This window comes from Piliocolobus tephrosceles, chromosome 13 (genome assembly GCF_002776525.5).
Source record: "Piliocolobus tephrosceles isolate RC106 chromosome 13, ASM277652v3, whole genome shotgun sequence".
In the NCBI taxonomy this organism is placed as follows: domain Eukaryota; kingdom Metazoa; phylum Chordata; class Mammalia; order Primates; family Cercopithecidae; genus Piliocolobus; species Piliocolobus tephrosceles.
The window spans coordinates 60,567,787-60,584,247 of NC_045446.1; the positions used below are offsets into that span (position 1 = coordinate 60,567,787).

At 38.0% G+C, this 16,461-nt stretch overlaps 1 protein-coding gene and 1 long non-coding RNA gene across 2 annotated transcripts in view; both read right to left on the minus strand.

Moving 5' to 3' along the window:
• LOC111540935 overlaps positions 1-16,461 on the minus strand; it is a 112,742-nt gene that overhangs the window by 21,630 nt on the left and 74,651 nt on the right. The gene's annotated exons all lie outside the window — the stretch shown is intronic.
• Positions 5,837-6,791, minus strand: LOC111540927 (olfactory receptor 51Q1). The gene is given in 2 exon segments (XM_023209610.1): positions 5,837-6,157; positions 6,159-6,791. Coding segments are annotated over 2 exon segments (954 nt in total).

Below are 16,461 nucleotides of genomic sequence, written 5' to 3' on the forward strand. Positions count from 1 at the left end.
ATATGCACCCAATACAGGAGCACCCAGATTCATAAAGCAAGTCCTTAGAGACTTACAAAGAGACTTAGACTCCCATACAATAATAATGGGAGACTTCAACACTCCACTGTCAACATTAGACAGATCAACGAGACAGAAAGTTAACAAGGATATCCAGGAATTGAACTCATCTCTGCACCAAGCGGACCTAATAGACATCTATAGAACTCTCCACCCCAAGTCAACAGAATATACATTCTTCTCCGCACCACATCACACTTATTCCAAAATTGACCACATAATTGGAAGTAAAGCACTCCTCAGCAAATGTAAAAGAACAGAAATTATAACAAACTGTCTCTCTGACCACAGTGCAATCAAACTAGAACTCAGGACTAAGAAACTCAATCAAAACCGCTCAACTACATGGAAACTGAACAACCTACTCCTGAATGACTACTGGGTACATAACGAAATGAAAGCAGAAATAAAGATGTTCTTTGAAACCAATGAGAACAAGGATACAACATACCAGAATCTCTGGGACACATTTAAAGCAGTGTGTAGAGGGAAATTTATAGCACTAAGTGCCCACAAGAGAAAGCAGGAAAGATCTAAAATTGACACTCTAACATCACAATTAAAAGAACTAGAGAGGCAAGAGCAAACACATTCAAAAGCTAGCAGAAGGCAAGAAATAACTAAGATCAGAGCAGAACTGAAGGAGATAGAGACACAAAAAACCCTCCAAAAAATCAATGAATCCAGGAGTTGGTTTTTTGAAAAGATCAACAAAATTGACAGACCGCTAGCAAGACTAATAAAGAAGAAAAGAGAGAGGAATCAAATAGACGCAATAAAAAATGATAAAGGGGATATCACCACCGACCCCACAGAAATACAAACTACCATCAGAGAATACTATAAACACCTCTACACAAATCAACTAGACAATCTAGAAGAAATGGATAATTTCCTGGACACGTACACTCTTCCAAGACTAAACCAGGAAGAAGTTGAATCCCTGAATAGACCAATAGCAGCCTCTGAAATTGAGGCAACAATTAATAGCCTACCCACCAAAAAAAGCCCAGGACCAGATGGATTCACAGCTGAATTCTACCAGAGGTACGAGGAGGAGCTGGTACCATTCCTTCTGAAACTATTCCAATCAATAGAAAAAGAGGGAATCCTCCCTAACTCATTTTATGAGACCAACATCATCCTGATACCAAAGCCTGGCAGAGACACAACAAAAAAAGAGAATTTTAGACCAATCTCCCTGATGAACATCAATGCAAAAATCCTCAATAAAATACTGGCAAACCGGATTCAGCAGCACATCAAAAATCTTATCCACCATGATCAAGTGGGCTTCATCCCTGGGATGCAAGGCTGGTTCAACATTCGCAAATCAATCAACGTAATCCAGCATATCAACAGAACCAAAGACAAGAACCACATGATTATCTCAATAGATGCAGAAAAGGCTTTTGACAAAATCCAACAGGCCTTCATGCTAAAACGCTCAATAAATTCGGTATTGATGGAACGTACCTCAAAATAATAACAGCTATTTATGACAAACCCACAGCTAATATCATACTGAATGGGCAAAAACTGGAAAAATTCCCTTTGAAAACTGGCACAAGACAGGGATGCCCTCTCTCACCACTCCTATTCAACATAGTGTTGGAAGTTCTGGCTAGGGCAATCAGGCAAGAGAAAGAAATCAAGGGTATTCAGTTAGGAAAAGAAGAAGTCAAATTGTCCCTGTTTGCAGATGACATCATTGTATACTTAGAAAACCCCATCGTCTCAGCCCAGAACCTTCTTAAGCTGATAAGCAACTTCAGCAAAGTCTCAGGATACAAAATTAATGTGCAAAAATCACAAGCATTCTTACACACCAGTAACAGACAAGCAGAGAGCCAAATCAGGAATGAACTTCCATTCACAATTGCTTCAAAGAGAATAAAATACCTAGGAATCCAACTTACAAGGGATGTAAAGGACCTCTTCAAGGAGAACTACAAACCACTGCTCAGTGAAATCAAAGAGGACACAAACAAATGGAAGAACATACCATGCTCATGGATAGGAAGAATCAATATCGTGAAAATGGCTATACTGCCCAAGGTTATTTATAGATTCAATGCCATCCTCATCAAGCTACCAATGAGTTTCTTCACAGAATTGGAAAAAACGGCTTTAAAGTTCATATGGAACCAAAAAAGAGCCCACATTGCCAAGACAATCCTAAGTCAAAAGGACAAAGCCGGAGGCATCATGCTACCTGACTTCAAACTATACTACAAGGCTGCAGTAACGAAAGCAGCATGGTACTGGTACCAAAACAGAGATATAGACCAATGGAACCGAACGGAGCCTTCAGAAATAATGCCACACATCTACAACCATCTGATCTTTGACAAACCTGAGAGAAACAAGAAATGGGGAAAGGATTCCCTATTTAATAAATGGTGCTGGGAAAATTGGCTAGCCATAAGTAGAAAGCTGAAACTGGATCCTTTCCTTACTCCTTATAGGAAGATTAATTCAAGATGGATTAGAGACTTAAATATTAGACCTAATACCATAAAAACCCTAGAAGAAAATCTAGGTAGTACCATTCAGGACATAGGCATGGGCAAGGACTTCATGTCTAATACACCAAAAGCAATGGCAGCAAAAGCCAAAATTGACCAATGGGATCTCATTAAACTAAAGAGCTTCTGCACAGCAAAAGAAACTACCATCAGAGTGAACAGGAAACCTACAGAATGGGAGAACATTTTTGCAATCTACTCATCTGACAAAGGGCTAATTTCCAGAATCTACAAAGAACTCAAACAAATATACAAGGAAAAAACAAACAACCCCATCCAAAAGTGGGGAAAGGACATGAACAGACATTTCTCAAAAGAAGACATTCATACAGCCAACAGACACATGAAAAAATGCTCATCATCACTGGCCATCAGAGAAATGCAAATCAAAACCACAATGAGATACCATCTCACACCAGTTAGAATGGCAATCATTAAAAAATCAGGAAACAACAGGTGTTGGAGAGGATGTGGAGAAATAGGAACACTTTTACACTGTTGGTGGGATTGTAAACTAGTTCAACCATTATGGAAAACAGTATGGCAATTCCTCAAGGATCTAGAACTAGATGTACCATATGACCCAGCCATCCCACTACTGGGTATATACCCAAAGGATTATAAATTATGCTACTACAAAGACACATGCACACGTATGTTTGTTGCGGCACTATTCACAATAGCAAAGACTTGGAATCAACCCAAATGTCCACCAGTGACAGACTGGATTAAGAAAATGTGGGACATATACACCATGGAATACTATGCAGCCATAAAAAGGGATGAGTTTGCGTCCTTTGTAGGGACATGGATGCAGCTGGAAACCATCATTCTTAGCAAAGTATCACAAGAAGAGAAAACCAAACACCGCATGTTCTCACTCATAGGTGGGAACTGAACAATGAGCTCACTTGGACTCGGGAAGGGGAACATCACATACTGGGGCCTATCATGGGGAGGTGGGGGGAGGGATTGCACTGGGGAGTTATACCTGATATAAATGATGAATTGATGGGTCCTGACGAGTTGATGGGTACAGCACACCAACATGGCACATTTATACATATGTAACAAACCTGTACATTATGCACATGTACCCTAGAACTTAAAGTATAATAAAAAAAAAAAAAAACTGATATAATCCCAACATTTATTTGCCCCACATGCTGCTCTGGAGCATTCCCAAGCCTGTACACTGACAGAAATTTTCTTTGGACCCATTATTTCTATCCATTTTGTTGGCTTTTTTCAGCATTTGGATTTTCTGGTGTTAAATTCTATTCTGAGAATGCACATCTTCCATTTTACAATTCATCTATGCCAGCAGACTCACGTTTCTATGAAAAAAATACTAACCTGTAGGCTGTAGCAGAGAAAATAATAATAGAAAAATAGGGAAGAAAGGAGGTAGGAAGAGAGATTCCTTTGGTATTTGCTTTCTGCCTTTCACTGATTTTATTTTATCTTATTATTATTATTATTTTTTGAGACAGAGCCTCACTCTGTGGCCCAGGCTGGAGTGCAGTGGCGTGATCTGCAACCTCCGCCTCCCGGGTTCACGCCATTCTCCTGCCTCAGCCTCCCCGTAGCTGGTGCTACAGGCGCCCGCCACCAGGCCCGGCTAATTTTTTGTATTTTTAGTAGAGATGGGGTTTCACCGTGTTAGCCAGGATGGTCTCGATCTCCTGACTTCGTGATCCGCCCACCTCGGCTTCCCAAAGTGCTGGGATTACAGGCGTGAGCCACCACGGATAGAGACTGGAGGCAGCCAAGGGTCCCCGGCAAAACCCTGCCTTCAACCCTAAAACAGCCTGAGGGCTGAAAAAACAGACCGTTGGTCCTGTATGAAGCCTGCCTTTTCCTGACTGATTCTTTGTGAATAATGCCTACCCGTGTACTGGGAGGACTGAGTGCAGCCTCAGAAACTTCATGCCATTTGCAGCGCAGAGGATCCTGGCCTCTCTTCTTCCTGTGTGGTGACCTGGGATTCAGTCTGTGAGTCGGGAAACCCGGTAGCAGGACTCTCTCTCAGCTTGCTGTCAGTTTTTTTTTTTTTTCCCCCTTTTCCCCAAATAAATTTCCTTTTCCTCACCCTTCTATGTGTCTAGGGGCCTAATCTTTCCTGGTTGTGTGACAAGAGCTCAGTTTTAGCTGAACTAAGGAGAAAGTTCTGTAACACTACCTTCCACTGTGCTCCCACTGCCTCTGTTGATTCAAATCTAACTGGATCCCAATATTGACCAACTGCACCATGAATCCAGCGATCAGAAGCTGTGATCAAATTTATAGTTGTCTCTTCAAACTGATATATCTGGGAAAGTTTATCTTGTTTCCACAAAATATTTTTTATGATCCTTAAGGTCATATCAGTGTACTAGAATATTTGCTTGTGAAAAATTCATGATGCCCAAGGGAATCTGTCCATAAGAACATAAAAGAACATAACATACATTAAGAACATAAAAGTACAGAAAAAGGCTGCTCTGGTCAGAAAAAAAAATGAGTTTTTCTTCACACAAAAAAGAAGTTTGAAATCTAATACTGAAAAACTCTAGCAAGGTAGGAGCTGTCAAAGGTCTTAAAACCTTACACTAATTTTAGACTTCTTGGATATGTTTATTTTGTTTGCTGAGTGTTTATTAGGTAAATTAACCTAAATTACTTGGGTGTTAGGTAAATCTGAATTTACCTAATTCAGATTAGGTAAGTGCTGGTGTTAATAAGGTAAATCTAAATGACAGAGAAACTTGATGTGCCTATCCTCCCTCAAAATTTTATCATTCCTTTGCAAAGGAAAAGTCTGATCACCCGTTAGGGTGATCCAGAACAAACGATCTAAAGTTTACCTAAATGCCTAAATGGAACTGCCTAAGAGAATAGGTGATAGGGGCAACAACAGGATTTTCTTTAAACTTCTGGGAGTTTAAGTTTAAACAAGCCCATAGGGGAGAAAAATATCCAGAAAGACAGACAAGCTTCGAGAGAACTTGACTCAATCAATTAAACTTCTCCCATTGGGATAGTTGTTAAGATGTGCTAGAATTTTATCAACTCAGATCCATATCTCTTGTGTATAGAGTCACTGCTGCTAGTTCACCTCAGCCAAAGATTCCATGCTAAAAGCCAGGGACATGTCATACTGCCTTAATATTATGATGAAGTTTTATTTTATAGTTTCCTAATTCTGAATATATTCCCCCCGTAGACCTGTGACTCATACTTCTGAGTAATTTAAGAAATGCATTCCCTCATCTTGAATGCATATTTTTGAGGGAAAGGAAATTTAACATTCCTCAGTGGATCTGCTTGTTCTTTGTATTGTAAATGATGGGGCTCATCCCTGGGGGTGCCAGCAGGTAGATATTGGCCATGATAACATGGACCAGTGGAGAGGCATGCTTGGCAAAGCGATGAGTCATAGATACACCAACCACAGGAATGTAGAGGACCATGACAGCTAGAATGTGGGACATGCAGTTATTGAGGGCACGGAGTAGCTCAACCCAGGTGGCTGTGCCCAAGATATTTTTCAGAATAAATGTATAGGAGATCACAATGAGCAGAGGATCCAATGATAATAATGAGCAAGGCAAGAGCAAATGCATACCAGCTGTTGAGCCTGATGTCAGCACAGACCAGGTGGATCATATCCTGGTGGAGGCAATAGGAGTGAGAGAGAAGGTGGGAGTGACAGAAAGGCAGTCGTTTGAGTAAGAAAAGGGAGGGAAGAACTGCCAGAACACAGCGGCAAATGATGGCTAACCCAATTCTACCAATGACTTCATTGGTGAGGATGGAGGCATAATGGAGGGGACAGCAGATGGCAACATAGCGGTCAAAGGACATAGCCAGGAGGACAGAAGACTCCATAAAGGAGAATCCATGAAGGAAGAAGAACTGAGCAAGACAGGCCTCAGAGCTGATTCTACGAACGTTGAACCAGAGAAGCTGCATGACTGTGGGGAGGGTGGTGAGGGTGAGACCCAGGTCCGTCAGGGCCAGCATGGAGAGAAATAGATACATGGGCTGGTGGAGAGATGGCTGTATGTGAATGACAGTGAGGATCGTGGTATTGCCCATGATGGAGATGGTGTAGAGACAACAGATGGGGATGGAGATCCAGATGTGGGAGGCCTCAAATCCAGGGACGCCCGGGAGGATGAAGTAGATGCTTTCTTGTGTGGTGTTAGTCACCTGGGACATGACTGATGAATATGTCTTCAGATTCAGGATCTTCACTCAGGGAGAAAAAGAAGCATTAGAAATAATATATCTTTGCCCCATTTAATCCAAATTCTACACAAATAAATGTTCAGAGTTGTTGAGGGTAACTAAAGCAAGATTTAAGAATATTGTGATATATAATATCCTTTCCTTAGCCCAGTTCTGCAGACTGCTTCCACACAGCTAATCTTCCCTTGATGATGGAATATATATTAATTCATGGGTAACTCTAATTTTTCCTGCCTCCATTTTCCCACTCCCATTCAGTTTTCAGCACATTTAAATCTGCCTTTCATACAAATCTCACTATCAATACTGTTCTCACAAAGGCTAAACATGAACTCTATTGTATAAATGTAATGCTTAATATTCAATCTTTATCTTTTTTGATATAAATCCAGTGTCTGTTTCCAAATATCTCCTTTGACTTTTGTAGCAACATTCTCACCTATTTCACTACTTCTAAACCTATTGCTACTTTTTCTTCATCTCCTATTTTTTTTCATTCATTAAGGTTTTATTACTCTATTTCAGTCTTATTTCTACTCTGTCCTATTCTCATTAGCTAATGTCTTCTGATATTATTAATTCTATTTCTATGATATAAAAAATAACTGGAAATAAAGGCCAAGATACATAGGAAAGAAGAGGAGAAAGAGAGGCAACAGTCAGAAGTCTGTTTAACAGCCCAAGTGAAGACAATCACATTTATTGAGTGCTATCTACATTTAGGCACTGCTTTAAGTGCGTGACTCGTATTAATTCTTCTTATGTTCTAACAAGTCATGTGCCCTTTTTCTTTTTCCTGATGATTCACAGAGGAGTCTTATCTGTGATTTCTCCTGCCTGGAGTTACCCTCTTCACCATCTGTGACTTCTGTTTTCTCAGCTTAACTCAGAGAGCAGGCGTGGTATAAGCCCCTTGCAGATCTCTAGTCTGGAGGGTGGAAGGTGTGGCAGGTTGCTTCAGGATTACATGGAGGCATGGCATCTTAGGACCTGGGTCCCAGGGGGAGGCCAGTAAATCAACTCTGGTGGTGAAAGCCTTTGCTGCCCCTGGTATCCTCACAGAGCAATGAGTTAGAAAGTCATATTGAATCACAGTTTCATTAGCTTGTTGAATGTGATTTGAAACTGCATGCTTATGCTTGAACTGTACAATCTCTCAAAAATTAGTTCTGAAAGACTTCCTTCTATAAGCACTCTGAAGCTGGAATAGAGTTTACAGGGGCAAGAGAGCTGTAGTTGAAAGAAATACTGTGCATCAATTTCAAGGGGCATTCATCTTAATTTGAGCCTCTGGAAACACTAAGAAACAAGAAAGTTTATGTACAAGGAATAAGAAAACGAAGACAGAAATCAAAACTGAATTAGAAAAAAAAAATTCAATAATTAGTTAGCTATTTGGTGGCTCATCTCTCAATTCCCACAAAACTAATTTCAAAATGAATTAAGTAACTAAATGAAAATCAGTGACAAAAAATAAAATAGAGAAAATAATATAAGCATTTAAATTTCTCCTTTGTGAAGACTTTGTAAACAGCAGCAATAGACAAGAATCACAGGGAAATATAAATAGATATAATCTTTAAAAATTAAATTTTCTCTGTAACAAAAATGGTAAAAGTTAAACATTTCAAAAATATTTATAAAAATACTGTATGGAAGAGATTACTATCTTAAATATCAAAAATTGAACATCTCAATATTTATCAAGATAAATACAATAGATTAAGAAAAAGCATATGACAAAGTTAACAGTAAAAGAAATACAACTACAAAGAAGCATAAAACAATGTTCAACTGCATCCAAAAATGCAATAATGGAAAGTTAAATCATATAATTGGTGTTTTAAGCTTTCAAAATAGCAGAGGAATTTTTATGACAACATCCGATGCAAATAAGGACATGGCAATGTAGAAACATTCATACTTTCTTGATTTAAGTGTAATTTGTTAATTTCTGGAAAATGAGTTGATCATAGATGCCACTTTAATTCAGTAAATTTACTTCTTGTAGAAAATGATGAAATAATTTTAAATAAGGATAAAACTTTTTAATGAAAATAGCCAGAATTTTATGTAATAACAAAAGAGCAGAAAGAGATAAATGATTCAAATATTAGAAGGCCTACATATCTATAATCTATCATGATAATTAAAATAATTAACATACAACATTTGTTTTCTAAAGATTATAATTAGAGTTTCATTATACTTAAGCACATTGAAGTGTAAATAGAAACAAACTCTAATTATAATCTTTATGTATGTGTTTACATTCTATTGTAATCATATTACAATAGAAATGTGCTTACCTGTGCTGGATCTTTGGTAAGTGCTAAAAAAATAGTTTCAGTTAGTGCTAATAATGACCCTCGGAAAAAGGAGCTACTATCATGCCCATTGTATATAAACTTGGATTTAAAGAGGTTATGTCCCTTGCCAAAGTTTCAGATTTTGAAAAAGAGGTAGGAAAAGTATTTTCGGTATCATTGTTACTTGATATCTGTGGGAGGTTGGTTCCAGGACGTCTCCTGGATAGCAACATCGTGGATGTTCATGTTCCATACATAAAATGGTATAGTGTTTGCATGTAACCTGTGCACACACTCCTTTAGGCTTTAAATAATTTCTAAATTACTTACAATGCCTAATACAATGTAAATGCTATGTAAATAATTGATATTCTATATTGTTTAGAGAATAATGACAGTGGAAAAAATCTGTGCATGTTCAGTGCAGATGGAAGATTTTTTCCAATTTTTTGACCCAAGATTGGTTGAATCTGTGGATGTGGAACGCACAAATATGGAGGACCAACCGTAGTTCTGTTGAATTCCAAAGCCAAAGTACATTACCACTATGTTCTTAAAAGCACTTCTTTTCTCTAGGTGTGCCTGATAACTCCTTATTACCTGAGATGCTGAAGACATTTTCATTCCTGGATATAGACATAAATTGGGCACTATGAGTAAAGCATTAGCTTATCATCATGATCTTGGGATGTCTGTGACACACAAGTGTGCCCCCAAAAGTATCATTATGGGAAACAAAGAGAAGATAAGAAATCTTACATCATTTCAAAAATAAAGAGGGGAATATTTTAGACAATTTGAAGGAGAGTGAAGATATATCAAAAGTAAGTCCTCAGATATCATATTAGGATATAGAATTCATATACCTGCACATGACTCAAAAAATGAGCACATGCCTCAAGAAATAATCAGAAAGTGCCCTATTACCGATATTAAGAAACACTCACCAAAGGATACTGTGGTCTTTAAGTTCTGGGGTACATGTGCAGAACGTGCAGCTTTGTTACATAGGTATACACGTGCCATGGTGGTTTGCTGCACCTATCAACCCATCACCTACATTAGGTATTTCTCCTAATGCTATCCCTCCCCTAACCCCCCACCTCCCAACAGGCCCGGGTGTGTGATGTTTCCCTCCCTGTGTCTGTGTGTTCTCATTGTTCAACTCCCAATTATGAGTGAGAACATGTGGTCTTTGGTTTTCTGTCCTTGCGATATTTTGCTGAGAATGATGGTTTCCAGCTTCATCCATGTCCCTGCAAAGGACATGAACTCATCCTTTTTATGGCAGCATAGTATTCCATGGTCTATATGTGCCACATTTTCTTAATCCAGTCTATCACTGATGGACATTTGGATTGGTTCAATGCTTTTTAATGCTTTCACTGTTAATGCTTTCTGGAGCCCTGAAAAAGACCAGGCATCTAGGATTTACTGAAGAAGATACAGTCACATCTGGCAAATGATTTGCGTATCAGAAAAACGACCATATCTGTAAAGATCCATAGATTATAATGTCCCTTGAGCAGAGAAGCTTGAATTTGTGGACAAGGAGAGAAAGGTCGGTGCCGTTATGTTACTTTTCTGTGGTGACCAGAGCAAATTACCACAAACTTAATAGCTTAAAACAACATTAAAAAAAAAAAATCTTAGAGTAGAGTCTGTAGTTCAGAAATCTGAAATAGATCTCACTGGGCTAAAATCAAGAAATTGGCTGGACTGCCTTGTTTACTCAAGGCTTTAGGGGAAACCCATTTTCTTGCCTTTTTCAGCTTCTAGAGGGCAACCACATTCTTGGAGTTTTAGTCAATTTCTTTCTCTACAAAGCTAGCAACATCAGGCTGAGTCCTTTTGACACTGCCTCTTCTCTGGTAGACTTCTGCCTCTTAGGATGTTTCCCTTCAAAGGACACTCGTGATTATGTTGGGCTCACTTGATCATGCAGGACTTTCACCTTATTTTAAGGTTTGCTGATCAGCAACCTTAATTCCATCTGCAGCCTTAACTGCCCTTTTCCACATAAACTGACATATTCAGAAGTTCCAGGGATTAGGATGTGGACTTTTCTTATAGGAGTGGAGACATTATTTGGTCTACCACAATTATATTCTTTTTAATCATCCCAAATGCCCATGAATGGGGACTTATTTCATTTTCCATTCATTAATGTATTATTAGAAATACAGGCATGTGTCACTTAGCAACAGGGATATATCCTGAGGCATGTGTTGTTAGTCAATACTGTAGTTGTGCAAACATGATACTGTACTCACACAAACCTAGATGGTACAGCCTGTTACACACTTAGGCTACATGATGTAGCCTATTTTTCCTTGGCTACAAACATGTACATGTTGCTCTACTGAACACTGTAAGCAATTGTAACACAGAGGTATTTGTGTATCTAAACATATCTAAACATAGAAAAGGTATAGTAAAAAATGCTATGAAAGATAAACAGTGATACACCTGAATAGGGCATTTACCATGAATGGAGTTTGCAGGACTGAAAGTTGCTCTGAGTGAATCAGTGAGTGAGTGGTGAGTGGATGAAAAGTCTTAGGACATTGCTGTTTGCTACTATGCACTTTATGAACACTGGACATTTAGGCTATGCTAAATTTATAAAAAAAATAGTATTCTTTCTTCAATAATAAATTAACCTTAGCTTACTGTATCTTTTCTACTTTATAGACTTTGACTTTTTCACTGTTTTCTAATAATACAGCTAAATCCATGAATGCATTGTACAGTGGTACAGAAATATTTTTTCTTTATATCCTTATTTTACACATTTTTTCATTTTTAAAATGTGTTTATTTTTACTTTTTAAACATTTTTGTTAAAAATAAAGACACGAACACACACATTAGCCTAGACCTACACAGGATCAAGATCATCAGTACATTGTCTTCAACTTCCACACATTGTTCCACTGGAGGATCCTTTGGACAATAACATACACGAAGCTGTCATCTCCTAGGATAATGACACCTTATTCTTGAATACCTCCTGAAGGATCTATCTGAGTCTTTTTTACAGTTAACTTTTTTTTTTCTAAGTAGAAGAAGTACTCTCTCAAATAACAATAAAAGGTAAAGTATAGTAAGTAACGCGTGATAGGATTTTTCAGCTTCATTATAATCTATGGAACCACTGTCCTACATGCAATCCGTTGTTGATAGAAAAATCATTATGTGGAACATGACCGTATTTTGCTATTCTTTTAGTGATTATCTTGTAGATAACAAATTGCGTCTTGACATCTTATTGTCTACTATAATTTACCATTTTTGCATTTTCCCAATAATGCTAGACAGAAGTTCAAAACTTTAAAAACTCAAATTATATCTCCTCCTTTTTTGCATTATTCCTGCCACAAATATAGTTCAAAGAATGTTTAAACCCCAATACAACATGAGTATTATTGTTTTTTTCAGTCAATGTTTGCTTTCTTCTACATATTTACCTTTTCCAATGCTTTTAATTTCGCTCCATATTTCTGTGCTTATCTCTGGGATCATTTTTCTTTTGACTAAAGAACGCATTTGATATAATGCAGGTTTGCTGCTAACAAATACTCTTGGTATTTGCTTATCTGAAAACTACTTTTTCATTTTAAAAGAATATTTTCACTGTGTATAGAATGGGATGTTGGTGGTTATTTTACATATATAAATCTATTATCTTTCAGCTTCTTTCATTTCTACTGAGAATCCAGTTGTTTGTACTATTTTTGACCATTTAAAGATAATGAGACATTTTTCTCTGATTGACTTCAGTGTATTTCTCTTTGTTACTGGTTTCTGCTAATTTAAATATGATATGCTTATTCAGGGCTTTCATAAACTATGTGGACCTTCTTGAATATATGGGTTGATGTGTTTTACCAATTTAGGGGAATTCTCAACCATTGTCTCTTGAAATATTGCTTCTGTACCTCCTTTTCCTCTACCGTTTAAGTTTCCATGAATGTTACATCTTTTAAATGTCCTACATGTATTTCACATATCTTTATATTTTCATTTTTTGTGCTTTCATTTGGCTATTTCTCTTGACTTGTTTTTCTTTTCTTGGAATAGCTTTCTGTTGCCTTTAATATTCTTTTAAATTCATTTATTTTGATAGATTTTTTTAGTTCTAGAATTTACATTGAATTATTTTTTAATATATCCCAATTATTTGGTGAATTTTTCTGTTATTTCATCAGCTTTTCCCCATTTTCCTTTACTTTTTGAAAAATGCTAATTGGATTTACTTTAGTTAATTAAAAGTTCTTTTCTGTTCTGCTGGTGTATCTTTTTCCCTCTGTCTGGGCAAAGTCCATATCCTCATCCTTTTCCTCTTGCAGGGAATTGACATATGCCTCCAGGGAAAGAAAATGGCTCTAGATGTCAGTTTACGTCTCCAAGATTCTCCACTCTCCAGAGTCTGAGAGGGCAACCTCTTGTTGTCCTTGCTTCATAGCTTCCTAATGCCTTTGAACACACACAGACACACACAGTGATTTTAAAATATGACTTTTCTAGTTATTTTCAGCAGGAGTATTGGTCTTACATAGATTTACATCCTGCTTAGAAGTCAGGGCATCCTTTTTAAAAAAGGCTAATACCACCAAGAACATACCTATAGATGAACAAGTTGGGTTTATTACTTGTAGTGATAAAGAATGCACAACATTTGGAATTAAGAGAGTGTTACAAAAATATTATTATAGGTTATGGGCTTGTTTTAGGTGATTTTGAGGAAGGCTTAAGGATTTGATGCTTTTCTATGAATTAAATGCTTCCAGGAAGTAGCATTTAATTTTCCTTTGATAAATTCACAAATCTTAGATATAGAAAGTGAGATTAAGGCTGAGTTGATAATAAACCTGGAGTCACTCTAATTAACTGAGGGGGATTGCTTGGTATTTTGAGGCTTGGACAATGTTTATGTTTGGATTATAAAATGGTCTTTTTTTTTTCTGGATACATTGTGATCACAGGCTGGTCTTGTATGTTAACGACATTCTGAATGGTTTGTATTTAACAAAAGAGCACCAAACTTCAGCTGTGAGGGCCAGACCAGTCTCTAGCAAATAGCACCAGATCAGCAATTGGATGTCATGAATGACTTTTCTTGTTTTAACAAATAGATGGAGAATATAAGGAATTAGAACAGTTGCTCTGACTGCTACATTTTTTCCAAATTTATTAGTACATATCCGAGGCCATTGCAGGAAAAGAGCAAGGAAAGAAAAGGAAGAAAGGAAGGAAAGAAGGGAGGGAACAAGGGAAGAAGGGAAGGAAGGAAAGAATTTTGACAGTGTTAAGCTAGGAGGTTTTTCCTAATACATGGGATAAAATAAGGTATCACTTAGGAAGCAATTATTGGTATAAAATTAAAGGATGAGGAGGAAGGGACTGGAGTGAGCAAGGAAGGGTAATAATCATTACAGATGGATGAAGCAGCTTGTTATAAACAGTGAAAGCTAATTTGGAAATGCAGAAAATGAAAGATATTTGATATTGCTGTAGTTCAGGGAGAAAAAGAGTGATGTAAGATGTAGTTTCAGGGAAGATCAGTGAAAAATTGAAAAGATAGTATCATAAGCCCTGTGAAGATATGTTTTTGGGGAGAGAAGCCAGAATTATTGAAATATAGACAAAGTGAATATTTTCAATAATATATTCTCTCAAATCTCTTGAAATTTCAATTGTGAATGTTTAATCTTTGTCAATAGTATTTTATTAAAATGTGGTTACAAAATTAATCATTGATAGGAAAAATTGCAGAGGAGGAAATATATGGTAATTAAAAATATATTAAATTATTTGCTTATTTTAAGAGAATGAAGGATATTTTGAATATCATTGAAATTTATAAAGTACAGATATTAAAATTTTACCCATGAGAATAGAAGTACAGTTTATAACTCCAGAATAAACAGGGGGAATAATAAAAAAAAAATCTGATGGGAGACAGAAAGGGAGAAAAACTGTGTAAATCAAAATATGTAAAGCAGGTAAACTGAACACATGTATTTATTTAAGTATTAATATTAATACAACTATTAACTCATGGTGAATAGTATAATGTGTGAGAAAGCAAAAGCAGGTGAGAAATTTTCAAAAAATGAAAATGGGAAGCGCATGGATGTATATGACAACTGATTTTGCAAAGCAAAGAGATATAGAACCCAACTGATTACAGAGGAAGAAGTGAACAAGAAACCATGAGATTCTGCTAAGTCAGAAAGTTTCACGTATTTAAGGCAGCTGAAACTCAGGAAGAGGGGATGATATCGTGTGGAACTCGAAACAGGAGATTTCTTGAAAGTCAATGGGCAGAGATTCACTCCTCATCACCACAAAGGCAGGAGATTATTATTATACACTTTTTTACGGGCATATAATATTCAGAGATAAAAGTGTCCAACTTATAAGTTTATAGTTCAAAAATTATTGCAAAATGAATACATCCTGTTCCCTCAGTACAGATCAGAAAATATGCCCCACAGTAATGTCAGTTTTGGTAGGTGTTCCACATGCAGTTAAAAAATTGGTAGTACGGAGGGCGGAGCAAGATGGCCGAATAGGAACAGCTCCAGTCTCCATCTCCCAGCGCCAGCGACACAGAAGACCGGTGATTTCTGCATTTTCAACTGAGGTACTGGGGTCATCTCACTCGGGAGTGCCGGACAATAGGTGCTGGTCAGCTGCTGCAGCCTGACCAGCGAGAGCTGAAGCAGGGTGAGGCATCACCACACCTGGGAAGCACAAGGGGAAAGGGAGACCCTTTTCCTAGCCAGGGGAACTGAGACACACAACACCTGGTAAATCAGGTAACTCCCACCCCAATACTGCGCTGTAAGCACACCGGCACAACAGGAGAATATATCCCACACCTGGCCGGGAGGGTCCCACGCACACGGAGCCTCCCTCCTTGCTAACACAGCAGTCTGCGGCAATCTAACCACAAGGCAGCAGCAAGGCTGGGGGAGGGGCGCCCGCCATCACTGAGGCTTAAGTAGGTAAACAAAGCTGCTGGGAAGCTCGAACTGGGTGCAGCTCACAGCAGCTCAAGGAAACCTGCCTGTCTCTGTAGACTCCGCCTCTGGGGACAGGGCACAACTAAAGCAGCAGAGGCCTGTGCAGACGCGAATGACTCTGTCTGACAGCTTTGAAGAGAGCAGTGGATCTCCCAACACGGAGGTTGAGATCTGAGAAGGGGCAGGTTGCCTGCTCAAGTGGGACTCTGACCCCTGAGTAGCCTAACTAGGAGACATCCCCCACTAGGGGAAGTCTGACACCCCACACCTCACAGGGTGGAGTACACCCCTGAGAGGA